The sequence below is a fragment of the Entelurus aequoreus genome, linkage group LG07 (assembly GCF_033978785.1).
Source record: "Entelurus aequoreus isolate RoL-2023_Sb linkage group LG07, RoL_Eaeq_v1.1, whole genome shotgun sequence".
In the NCBI taxonomy this organism is placed as follows: domain Eukaryota; kingdom Metazoa; phylum Chordata; class Actinopteri; order Syngnathiformes; family Syngnathidae; genus Entelurus; species Entelurus aequoreus.
Genome location: NC_084737.1, coordinates 26,444,384 through 26,457,828, shown reverse-complemented (window position 1 = coordinate 26,457,828; position 13,445 = coordinate 26,444,384). Strand labels below are relative to the sequence as shown.

Here is a 13,445-nt window from a genome sequence, read left to right as displayed (position 1 = left end):
ACTAAAAAGTTATAGTTTGGTTCCATCTGACAATCTCCCAATACTCTTCTGGATCATCCAAATGCTGCCTAGCAAACTTCAGACGGGCCTGGACATGTACTGGCTTAAGCAGGGGGACACATCTGGCACTGCAGGATTTGAGTCCCTGGCGGCGTAGTGTGTTACTGATGGTTGACTTTGTTACTTTGGTCCCAGCTCTCTGCAGGTCATTCCCTAGTTCCCCCCGTTCTTGAGATCATTTTGACCCCACGGGGTGAGATCTTGCGTGGAGCCCCAGATCGAAGGAGATTATCATGGTCTTGTATGTCTTCCATTTTCTAATAATTGCTCCCACAGTTGATTTCTTCCCACCAAGCTGCTTACCTATTGCAGATTCAGTTTTCCCAGCCTGGTGCAGGTCTACAATTGTGTTTCTGGTGTCCTTCGACAGCTCTTTGGTCTTGACCATAGTGGAGTTTGGAATGTGACTGAGGTCATGGACAGGTGTCTTTTATACAGATAACGAGGCCAAACAGGTGCCATTAATACAGTGGAGGACAGAGGAGCCTCTTAAAGAAGTTACAGGTCTGTGAAAGACATTTTGCTTGTTTGTAGGTGACCAAATATTTGTTTTATAGAGGAATTTACCAATTAATTCAAAATCTTACAATGTGATTTCCTGGATTATTTTCCCCCATTCTCTCTCATAGTTGAAGTGTACCTATGACGAAAATTACAGGCCTCTCTCATCTTTTTAAGTGGGAGAAACTTGCACAATTGGTGGCTGACTAAATACTTTTTTGCCCCACTGTATATAGGCTATTTTTCCTTCCAGAATAAGCCTTTTTCTGGGGCGACATGCGATAGAAAATGGATGGATGGACTTTTGTCCCCAAAAACTAAGTTGCAGAGAGAACAAAGTGTTGATGGGAAAAACATGTTGTGGAAGAAAATACACTTAGCCAGAAGTTAGAAAATAGTTAATTGAGTTCCTGTGTATTCAAATGCACACAGCAGCAGATCATGTAAACAAGTGTGTTCCACATCATTATGTGAATGCAAGGTGTGTGTGCGTCACATAAAGAAGGTCCTGGTTTCAATCGCCGAGCTCAGGGTCTTTCTGTGTGGAGTTTGCATGTTCTCCCCGTGACTGCGTGGGTTCCCTCCAGGTACTCCGGCTTCCTCCCACCTCCAAAGACATGCACCTGTGGATAGGTTGATTGGCAGCACTAAATTGACCCTAGTGTGTGAATGTTGTCTCTTGTGTTGGCGACTTGTCCAGGGTGTACCCCGCCTTCCACCTGTGTGCAGCTGGGATAGGCTCCAGCACCCCCCACGACCCCGAGAGGGGCAAGTGGTAGAAAATGGATGAATGGTAGGTGGCAAGTGTATGTTATGGAGTCAAAAAGTGTCTTTTTCCCTGGGCTATGAAATATTCTGCCTGGCTGCACTGTAATTCCATTCACCAAGCCTGAGCACACACCAAATCAAACATGGACGCTCCTTCCTCCGTGGTTTACTATACCAAAGCAGGTTAGTTGTGGGGGGAGAGAAAGGGGTGAAAGGAGGTTGTAGCGGGCCTTCAAGTGGAACAAATTCAAAAGATGGATACTCACAGGGGAGGTCTGAGCAGGAGGGGACAGGTAGAAAGTGAGACCCTATGGAGCAACCCCCGGCACAGGAGGACACTAATGAGGTTTAGGAGGTGAATTACTCTTGAAGTCACTCAATGACTTTCCATTTATTCACCACTTAAAAGGTCAGAGGATTGTTTCAACATGAACATTTCCTGGTGGTCTACAGAACATGTAATAGATTATTTGGTCAAGATTTTGCATAGATTGTTTTCCGTACCATTGTTTAACCGCTTTTTGACCGTCTCGTCAGGATGTGTCATGTGGGTGGTCTTATTTGCGTGCCTCCACTCCGACTGTGTAGGGCTTCCATATGGAGTCTACTGACAGATACAATTATACGCTACATTGTATAAGACGTGGCAACAGCGGAGCATGCATGGCATCTACGAGCACTTCGGGTAAATCTCTACCATATATGAAGAGATCCCCCGACGTCACAATTGGGGAAAAACGTCACAAATTATGGGAAATTCCGACTGTCTCGTTTAAAGTATGAGGGAAGGCAAGATTGTTTTATAAATATCTCCGCAATGCCTCAAAGGTTTGACTTTGAGGGACTTATACGGATCTCAAATACACAAAAACAGGTACCAATAAGTGAGAAAAGTGGGTTTCACATATAAAGTCAGTGTTAAGAACTCTGAATAGCCAATATTTTTGTTTACCCAAATTCACCAATTTTATTTTTTAAATGCCGAGTTATGAAACTCATTAGGAACACCTCAGTCTATTTAGATTAAATGTTTGGTTTTTACTGGCAAGGAGACTGCAGTTCACCTGGATTACCCGTGTGAGGGTGGGACTTTTGACTGCGACATCACAGGCTGCCACTGCCACCTAATGAAAGGTCAAACTATATTTAAAATACTTTTAGACATCTTCCAGGACCTTTGAAATTGGCCAACCTCCTCATTGATATTGAGGGGTTGAAACACTGTTAAAGGAGACAATGGACGCAATTTTCTGCATTTATTCATGTAGTTATTCCACTCTGATTCAAAGGCTCAAGGCTGAGTCAGCAATTTAATAGCCAAAAATACTCTAGAATTTATGGTTAATGTCCTTTTTTTATCTCCTTAAGGTTTTTGCTTCATGTGTACCATCCTTCCATAAAAATGCCACAAAATGTTTTTGAAAAGTGCATTTTTGTGAATGTCTCAAGTAGTTCATACAGCCCCCCCCCCCCCCCCCCATAAAAATTATCAAGGCTTGAGATCAAAAACTTGCAACAAGAAACCACCAACATTTTTCCCCAAAAGGTTTTATAACCATCCTGTTCAAACAACATTCTTTTTTTCTTTTTACACAGGCAGAGAACAAAAAAGATTAAACAATAAACTCCCAAACCTTTTGTACAGAGAAAAATCAAACTAGATGAAGCAAATGTCTCTTATATTAGTCCAATTGGTTCAATTGGAAAGTGTCTGTGTCACCTTTTATGGTTTGATCGGTTCTGTGTGGACTAGAAACCAGTAAGTCTAGGCCAAAGTAACCCAGTCATGTCTATGGAAGGTGTGTATGTAACTGTTTGAAGAATAGTCAGATCTAATGCACGTTTTCATGTGTTTGTGTTTCTTAAAGAGTCATTAAGCCAGACCGAATCCTTCCGAGCACTCCTGGATGGCCAACAGCAGCATGTGTCTCAACTTCTCGTAGCTCTCGTAGGCAGGGAGGTCCAGCTGGTTAAAACTAAGAACAAAGACGGCATTTCAATGTCACTCTTACAAATTGTAATGTGTGTCGTAATAGTTCTATAACGTGTTTGTTTACCAGGTATGAGCAGAGGGCAGGCGATCAGTGGAGCGATCGTCACGGTGGATTTGGAACTTCTGAATGCCGTTCATGCCCTCTAGAGCAGCAAAACCCTGGAGGGGCACTTTCGACGTGCCGGTGACAAACTGTAAGAACTTAGCTCTATCCGCCTGGTCGAAGGAACGCAAGGCCCTCCAGAACCACTGAATCTTGGGTTGAAAAGTTTAAAGGTTACATTAAATTATAATATTGACACTCTGGTCCTAATAGAAGTCTGAATTAATTACAAGTACCTGGATGGAGCTAGACTGGTACTTGTGGTACTCTGTGTTAGCCTTGAGATCATCAATATCAATTGTGGGCAGGCCAGAAATGAGCAGCTCCAGCTCCTGCTCAGTGAAGATGGAGATCAGTCTCTTGGGGATGATCTCGTAGAAGCCCTCAAGGAAAGCAGCAAGCTGTTTGCGGATTGCACCTGCAAAACATCAAGTTTTTCCTCTTACTAAAATCCATCTATTTTCAAGCTTGTGTTACACTCCTTGAACCTGACCGTCAAAGTCTAAAATCGTACATTCTTACAAGTACTTTTAGAAGCTACAACAATAATCTTACCGGTCATCTTCATCTGGCAGACCAGGTGCACATATTCTTTTTTGTTTTCTTCTGTGACCAGAATGTTTGCACCATTTGGCTTGAGGTCTCTCACTTCACATACACCAAATTCCTGAACCTAAAAATACAAACAACAGCAAGACGTGAAGAATCATTTGCCGTACAGCATTTAATCTCAATCTGTGGTACTTGGGCTCTATCTAGTGGTATGCCAAAGATTTGATTAAAGTCCACTGTTTTATTTTCATATATTCAAACAAGTGTGACTGTTCAAACTGTGTGTCATATTACAGTAGCCAAAAATATTATATGTATGAGTTAAATAAAACCTCTGCCTTGTTTTTAATGAATATCGAGACCTATTATGCTACTGCATTTTAATATTTGTCATTATGGTGGTTTTTGGAGCCAAGTGTTTTTTGAGGTGGTACTTGGTGGACAAAAGTTTAAGAACCACTGCCTTACAGTATTGAGTATGTGGAAGATGTGGGGAAAATTATTGTTTGATGCATTACAATTGGGATGTGGATGATTCTGAATCAATGGATGTCCAAATTTCGATTGTTTGAGTTTATTTCGAACATGCAAGCATACAACATGATACATCACAATTTCCAGTTTCTCTTTTCAACATGTTCGAAAAGGAATAGGAAGAAGCAGAGCTTATTTAATCCTACCCCTTTTCTTTGACATAACAGTTGCTAAAACTTTTGTTCACTTCCTGTTCTCAATTTATTCACAACATACTCCATAAGTACCGTAATTTCCGGGCTATAGGCCGCTACTTTTTCCCCTCGTTTTGGTCCCTGCGGCTTTTACGACGGTGCGGCTTTCTTACGGCTTACGGTAACCAGGGGCGCGCACAGTTTGCGCGAAGGAAGTTTTCATGCAAACACCCTCAATATGGAAAACAAACGGAGAAGTGCATATGATGCTGCTTTTAAGTTAAAGGCAATCGATCCGGCTGTCAAAGAAGGAAATAGAGCTGCTGCACGTACCCTTGACATCAATGAATCAATGGTGAGACGTTGGTGTAGATTAACTACGATCAAAGTATTGGACAGGAAGTTGAAATGTGTAATAAAGAAGTACTTTATATAAGAAAAAGATGGGGATACAAACGGTACAAAACGATCCTTATAACTTGTTATCTGTTATTCATTCATCACCCGTAGGCTCGTAATTCTCATCTCAACAACCACAATGCACCTACTCCCGGTCTTTCTAACATCCGGTTTTGCCGCAATGCATTGTGGAACATGCAGTCTTTTAGTTAACCCTTTGTTGGGCTATTGAGTAGAAACAACTCAATTCAGTGTTTCTCAAATAATCAATATCAAATACATGTATAAATCAAATCAATTCCCTTTTAACTCTTTTTAGCTGTAAATAATAATAGATCAATTTATCAGCAATTAAATCAAACATGCAAATCATGAATGATCATCACACATGAACTATATAACCCATAAGTTACAACAGTTGGAGACGGCAGCATGAAGAACTGATTCAATGCAAAAAGACAAAAAAACATCCACGATCATCAATGGCTTTCGAAAAGCTGGACTGCAGCGTCGTGATGATGAAGAGGACGGCGTAACGGCTGACGAAGCCGAAGCCGTTGATTCCACTGACGAAGAGGAAGGATTTGAGAGCGAGAACAAAGGAGAGAGAGTGGCTGACAACGCCATTTTGGACCTGTTTTCTCCGACACCGACGAAGATGATTTCGGTGGTTTTAGTACGCAGGAGGTAGACGATGACACAATGATTAAAGACTGACTTTTCATATACCGGTAGGCTGGTTATTTTGATAACGTACAGGCGAGCACTTTGTATTACTTTGCACCGTTGTATTATTGTCATGTCAAAGATGTGAAAGTTTGATTGAATGATTGAAAGATTTATTGTTAATAAATGGGACGCTTTGCGTTCCCAAACAGTCATCTCTGTCCCGACAATCCCCTCCGTGGTAGCAGGAACCCCTATATACTACGGTAATTACACATCAAAACCCTGCGGCTTATAGTCGGGTGCGGCTTATATATGGAGCAATCTGTATTTTCCCCCAAATTTAGCTGGTGCGGCTTATAGTCAGGTGCGGCTTATAGTGCGGAAATTACGGTAATCACAATAAAAATAAATAAATAATTGGTGAAGTAAGTCATATTACACATGAGATAAGTAAGATTATTTTGAGAATGAAAGAATGGATGGATTGAATAAATCCATAATGTTTATCATGGTTCTTCTTTGTACTTTGTAAACACTAAGTTTGAAGAGTTTCTTGAAGTGGATCATATTAGTACATTGTTTGATTGTTTTGCTTAATCCATTCCATAATTTAATTCGACATACTGATATACTGAAGGTCTTAAGTGTTGTACGTGCATACAAATGTTTTAAATTAAAATGTTCTCTAAGATTATATTTCTCTTTTTTTGAGAAGAATTGTTGTATATTCTTGGGTAGCAGATTGTAGTTTGCTTTGTGTATAATTTTAGCTGTTTGCAAATTCGCTGTTGTGGAATTTCAGTATTTTTTATTCAATAAAGGATTTGTATGTTCTCTATATCCAACATTATGTATTATTCTAACTGATCTTTTTTGTAACACCGTTAATGAATGAAGTGTACTTTCGTAGTTATTTCCCCATATTTCTACACAGTAACTCAGATATGGTAACACTAGCAGGCAGTAGAGAATATGAAGTGATTTTTGGTCTAGAACATGTTTTGCTTTATTCATTATTGATGTGTTTCTTGCTACTTTATGTTGTATATTTTTTACATGAGATTTCCAGTTCAATTTATCATCAATCATTATACCTAGATATTTGGTTTCATTTACTCTTTCAATTTATATTCCGTCTATCTGTATGTGTTTGACTTTCTCTTCTACTGTTACCAAATAGCATTATTTTAGTTTTACTGAGATTCAACGATAGTCTGTTTTTGTCACACCATCTTTTTAATTTGTTAATTTCTTCTGTTATTATTTGTATTATCTTCTGTGTGTTCTCTCCTGAACAAAACGCTGTTGTATCATCCGCAAATAATACTAACTTTAAATCTTTTGTAACTTTACAAATGTCATTTATATAGAGATTGAATAATTTAGGTCCTAGTATTGATCCCTGAGGTACACCACAAGATATATTTAGCGTTGTAGATGTGTGTTCGCCTAGCTTCACGTATTGTTTCATGTTAAAGTAATAGACAGTTCTAAAATGGAGATCTAGTGCAGACACACACAGAAAAATGAGCTATGCTAACCGAGGCACTAAACTAGTTGGAATGTGAAGTAGTGAAACAAGAAGAAATGTTTTGTACATTTCAACAGAAGTCTAACTGGAACCACGTTCCAGCAGAGAGTACCAGCTAAGAAGAGGAAATTAGCAAGTAGATAAATAAGTCAGGAGAATAATATCCACAGTGCAATAACACTGTAAGCCATAGATATGAATGAGTAGATAGTGATAGGTGACAACTCTTTGAGCTGCACGTTTATGGCAACCGAGGGCAGAGTGTCTGGTCAATTTTAGAAGGCACCAAAATTTGAAAAACCAAGGATACCTGCTCGCCACATAGGCACATCATTTAGCAGGAAAATAGAGTGCTCCTTTATCCAGTCTTCCATATACGTATATCTATGCTGTGCGCACTCACATCCGAAAACCAGAAATTACACAATACTCCATAAGTCCGCATCCAAAGGAGGAGCTTTTTATACATAATTCAATATAATACATTTAAAATATATGAGAATAATAATATAATAACAATATATTTCAAGATACATAATTTTTAATCAAATTGTAATTTAATCATTAGGTGCCCAAAGATTCCCACCCCTAGTAAGTATATAAAGAATGAAGAGAATGTTAAAGCCATCAGATATAAACTGACTGCTGCAGCACTCATGTTATGAGTACACTATGAGGCACAATCTTCAGCATGAGAATCAATTTTCCACTTGAAGCTAATTGCACCAATTAGAGACCAGACACCAACCTCTGTGCTGAATGTAAGCTCATAGCCCAAGGTGGACACGTCGTTCTCCAACAAGTACACCAAACCCTGGAAGAAGGGGTAGTCCTCACTCTCCATGTCAGTGTATCTAGCAATAAGAACATACATAGTAGTTAGAAATGTATTGTGTAACCAGAGCTATGTACAAAACCCAAAACCAGTGAAGTTGGCACATTGTTTAAATCGTAAATAAAAAAAGAATTCAATGATTTGCAAATCCTTTTCAATTTATATTCAATTGAATACACTGCAAAGACAAGATATTTAATGTTCGAACTGAGAAACATATATTTTTTTGCAAATAATCACTAACTTAGAATTCAATGGCAGCAACACATTGCAAAATAGTTGGGCATATTTACCACTGTGTTACATGGCATTTCCTTTTAACTACACTCAGTAAACGTTTGGGAACTGAGACCAATCTTTCAAGCTTTTCAGGTGGAATTCTTTCCCATTGTTGTTTTATGTACAGCTTAAGTTGTTCAACAGTACGGGGTCTCCGTTGTCGTATTTTACGCTTCATAATGTGCCACACATTTTCTTTGGGGGACAGGTCTGGACTACAGGCGGGCCAGTCTAGTAACCGCACTCATTTACTACGTAGCCACGCTGTTGTAAGACGTGCAGAATGTGGCTTGGCATTGTCTTGCTGAAATAAGCAGTTGCTTGGATGGCAACATATGTTGCTCCAAAACCTGTATGTACCTTTCAGCATTAATGGTGCCTTCACAGATGTGTAAGTTACCCATGCCTTGGGCACTAATACACCCCCATACCATCACAGATGCTGGCTTTTGAACTTTTGTGCCCATAACAGTCCGCATGGTTCTTTTCCTCTTTGTTCCGGAGGACAAGACGTCCACAGTTTCCAAAAACAATACGAAATGTGGACTTGTCAGACCAGAGAACACTTTTCCACTTTGCATCAGTCCATCTTAGATGTGCTTGTCGGCGAAGTCGGCTTCGTTTCTGGGTGCTGTTGATGAATGGCTTTCGCTTTGCACAGTAGATTTTTAACTTGTACTTACAGATGTAGCGACGAACTGTAGTTACTGACAGTGGTTTTCTGAAGTGTTCCTGACCCCATGTGGTGATATCCTTTACACACTAATGTCGGTTTTTGATGGAGTACCGCCTGAGGGATCGAAGGTCACGGGCCTTGCAGCTTACGTGCAGGGATTTCTCCAGATTTTCTGAACCTTTTGATGATATTACAGACCGTAGATGGTGACATCCATAAATTCCTTGCAATAGCTCTTTTGAGAAATGTTGTTCTTAAACTGTTCAACAATTTGCTCACACATTTGTTCACAAAGTGGTGACCCTTGCTCCATCCTTGTTTGTGAATGACTGAGCATTCCATGGAAGTTGCTTTTATACCCAATCATGGCACCAAACTCTTCCCAATTAGCCTGTTCATCTGTGGGATGTTCCAAATAAGTGTTTGATGACCATTTCTCAACTTTCTCAGTCTTTTTGCCACTTGTGCCATCTTTTTTTAAACATGTTGCAGGCATCAAATTCCAAATGAGCTAATATTTGCAAAAAATCAAGTTTACCAGTTCAAACTTTAAGTATCTGTCTTTGGAGTGTATTCAATTGAATATAGGTTGAATGTGATTTGTAAATCATTGTATTCTGTTTTTATTTACGATTTCAACAATGTGCCAACTTCACTGGTTTTGGGTTTTGTACACCTGTTGTCATACAACCAGTACCTGACACTCTTGCCCAGGATGTGCTTGTAAAAGCTGCGAGTGAAGTAGCACTCCAATAACCGGTTATCGTAGACCGCTTTGGCCACCACCCGACCCACAAATTTGAAGTAACTGAGGTGGTTTGGGTTGCAGTGGGACGAGGGATTGATGGTGTAGGTGACCCGATCTCCAGGTGATGTGCGGAACAGGGCGTACATGGGATTGAACATCTCACGGGAGATGATCATGTACCACTCCCTCAGCAGGCCACCAGCATCTTGGCCCTCTTCTCCTTCAAAAACAATGTACCTGCAAAAGAAAGGGAGCAGGGTCACACCGTATTCGAGTGATTCACATAGGCAGATGTTGGCCAGTAGAAGCTTACAGCCTGTTCTTCATGTCCTCTGGGCTCTTGCGGTGCAGTTCCCTGTAAGAGTCCTCAAACACATGATCCCTTCTCACATGCACAGCCATGTCCTCCTTCCTCAGACCTTCATCCAGGCGCTCCAGCTCCTGACGGAAATACCTGTAAAAAGACCAGGTCAGTAACCGACTAAGCCAACAACTAACCGCAGTTTGAAATTGGTAAAAATCATTGCTCTTACTTCCTCTTCACATCAAAGTCCAGGATGCGTATGTAGTCAACCAACACTGCAAAAGGCCCATCAGCCAAATGAGTTGTGGACTGACGTAGGATTTGGTTGAGTACTGTGCGGTGAGTTTCTACAAGAGGGATAAAATAACATTATACCGTTAACACAAACTAAGCAGCTTTTTAACTACCGTATTTTTCGGACTATAAGTCGCAGTTTTTTTCATAGTTTGGCCGGGGGTGCGACTTATACTCAGGAGCGACTTATGTGTGAAATTATTAACACATTACCCTAAAATATCAAATAATATTATTTAGCTCATTCACGTAAGAGACTAGACGTATAAGATTTCATGGGATTTAGCGATTAGGAGTGACAGATTGTTTGGTAAACGTATAGCATATTCTATGTTATAGTTATTTGAATGACTCCTACCATAATATGTTACGTTAACATACCAGGCACGTTCTCAGTTGGTTATTTATGCGTCATATAACGTACACTTATTCAGACTGTTCACTATTATTTATTTATTTTAAATTGCCTTTCAAATGTCTATTCTTGGTGTTGGGTTTTATCAAATAAATTTCCCCCAAAAATGTGACTTATACTCCAGTGCGACTTATATGTTTTTTTCCTTCTTTATTATGCATTTTCGGCCGGTGCGACTTATACTCCGGAGCGACTTATACTCAGAAAAATACGGTAATTATCATAGATCAGGCTCACCAGCAAATCGGAGGAACTTCTGGGTGTCTGGTGGTAAGTTTGAAGAGATGTGCATGGAGGACGGTTCACGAGAGAAGAAAGGGTCTAGGGATGAAGGTGTTGCTGGTGTAAGCGGTGCTGGAGACAGGGGTGGAGGCTCATCTTTAATGTGAGACAGCTGGCTTTCCCGTGTGTCCCGAACAGGGGGTTTGCTCTCCCGTTCAGTGGCGTGCACAAGGAAGAAAGCCTCCACAGCGGGCTGGAGAACTGAGGGATAAAGAGTTTAAAAATATGAATCAAAAGGGTTGTAACACGCGTTCCCTGAAAATATTTTCCGTGACTTTCCCAGGACATTTTAAGCACAGTACTACTTCCTCATGTCACCCTTTCCTTGAAAATGATCCTTAGCTCTAATGATAATTTAGCAATGTTAAATTTATATTTATTTGTACCAACAGTGGAAAAGAAAAATGACAGCAGTTCAAACGAACATATTAGAGATGTCTGATATTAGCGTTCTTACAGACATACAATACTGCCCAACACTTCATTTTCAATACAGATTTTAAATTATATCAAGCAATACGGCTATATGCAGCAGTTCTTCCCTCAAACAAATGGTAGGTGACGTGGTGTAAAATGAACACATCGGTCCTTACTGTAACACCTAATATTACAGTATGTCACTGAATATATTTCACAAGTTAACACTATTGGTGCAAAATGAGCTATAGAGAAAGTGCTAAATATGTTCTTAACATTTTGTCTCAACGTAAGTCAATAAAAAAAATACGACAAATAGTCAAGTAAAATAACATGTTCTACTATCAACAATCAAGACAGGTTAGTCTTTGAAATAATTCCCAAATAGGATTCTAAATAATATGTGGATAACTATACAATTTGTAAAACTACATTTCTATAGGCACAAACATTTGTATAAGAACAAAATAATATGCAAAAGATGACACAATGTACTAATAATATAGTTATTGAAATTATTATTTTAGATTTTTTTTCCTTTCACACAGGAAGTTAACTCAATTTAAACATACAATAAGTTATGGTGTGAATAATTTATCAGTACTAGACAAAGTGATAGGATTTAACATATCAAACAAATATTCACTGCGTGAAAAATAGCCTATGAAATATGTGACATCTCATTGTGCACAGACAACTAAGTTAAATGCCACGCCCACTTTAACTCTCTGCCTGTGACTACATAGGAAACGATCCCATGGCCACGGGAGAAAACAACCTCACATTCGTCGACCAACATTAGCCATACTTTTCAACTTACATAACCACACTTTTCAACTTACAAACCCCGTTTCCATGAGTTGGGAAATTGTGTTAGATGTAAATATAAACGGAATACAATGATTTGCAAATCCTTTTCAACCCATATTCAATTGAATGCACTACAAAGACAAGATATTTGATGGTCAAACTCAAACTTTTTTTTTTTGCAAATAATAATTAACTTAGGATTTCATGGCTGCAACATGTGTCAAAGTAGTTGGGAAAGGGCATGTTCACCACTGTGTTACATGGCCTTTCCTTTTAACAACACTCAGTAAACATTTGGGAACTGAGGAGACACATTTTTTAAACTTCTCAGGTGGAATTATTTCCCATTCTTGCTTGATGTACAGCTTAAGTTGTTCAACAGTCCGGGGGTCTCCGTTGTGGTATTTTAGGCTTCATAATGCGCCACACATTTTCAATGGGAGACAGGTCTGGACTACAGGCAGGCCAGTCTAGTACCCGCACTCTTTTACTATGAAGCCACGTTGATGTAACACGTGGCTTGGCATGGTCTTGCAGAAATAAGCAGGGGCGTCCATGGTAACGTTGCTTGGATGGCAACATATGTTGCTCCAAAACCTGTATGTACCTTTCAGCATTAATGGTGCCTTCACAGTTGTGTAAGTTACCCATGTCTTGGGCACTAATACAACCCCATACCATCACAGATGCTGGCTTTTCAACTTTGCGCTTATAACAATCTGGATGGTTCTTTTCCTCTTTGGTCCGGAGGACAAGATGTCCACAGTTTCCAAAAACAATTTGAAATGTGGACTCGTCAGACCACAGAACACTTTTCCACTTTGTATCAGTCCATCGTAGATGAGCTCAGGCCCAGCGAAGCAGACGGCGTTTCTAGGTGTTGTTGATAAACGGTTTTCGCCTTGCATAGGAGAGTTTTAACTTGCACTTACAGATGTAGCGACCAACTGTAGTTACTGACAGTGGGTTTCTGAAGTGTTCCTGAGCCCATGTGGTGATATCCTTTACACACTGATGTCGCTTGTTGATGCAGTACAGCCTGAGGGATCGAAGGTCACAGGCTTAGCTGCTTACGTGCAGTGATTTCTCCAGATTCTCTGAACCCTTTGATGATATTACGGACCATAGATGGTGAAATCCC

At 39.8% G+C, this 13,445-nt stretch overlaps 1 protein-coding gene across 13 annotated transcripts in view; it reads right to left on the bottom strand.

Moving 5' to 3' along the window:
* Positions 1-2,576: 2,576 nt before the first annotated feature.
* The window catches only part of huwe1 (HECT, UBA and WWE domain containing E3 ubiquitin protein ligase 1), an 86,526-nt gene continuing 75,657 nt past the window's right edge, over positions 2,577-13,445 (bottom strand). For 12 of the 13 annotated variants that reach the window (XM_062053053.1, XM_062053058.1, XM_062053064.1 and 9 more), the window contains 9 exons: positions 11,033-11,278; positions 10,316-10,433; positions 10,096-10,236; positions 9,732-10,019; positions 7,993-8,098; positions 3,981-4,098; positions 3,662-3,843; positions 3,387-3,577; positions 2,577-3,305 (listed from right to left, as the gene is read on the bottom strand). In XM_062053053.1, coding sequence (XP_061909037.1) covers positions 3,203-3,305; positions 3,387-3,577; positions 3,662-3,843; positions 3,981-4,098; positions 7,993-8,098; positions 9,732-10,019; positions 10,096-10,236; positions 10,316-10,433; positions 11,033-11,278 — 1,493 coding nt within the window. In that variant the 3' untranslated portion in view covers positions 2,577-3,202. The remainder of the gene's footprint in view (positions 3,306-3,386; positions 3,578-3,661; positions 3,844-3,980; positions 4,099-7,992; positions 8,099-9,731; positions 10,020-10,095; positions 10,237-10,315; positions 10,434-11,032; positions 11,279-13,445) is intronic. The other variant, XM_062053060.1, reaches the window with a different exon arrangement.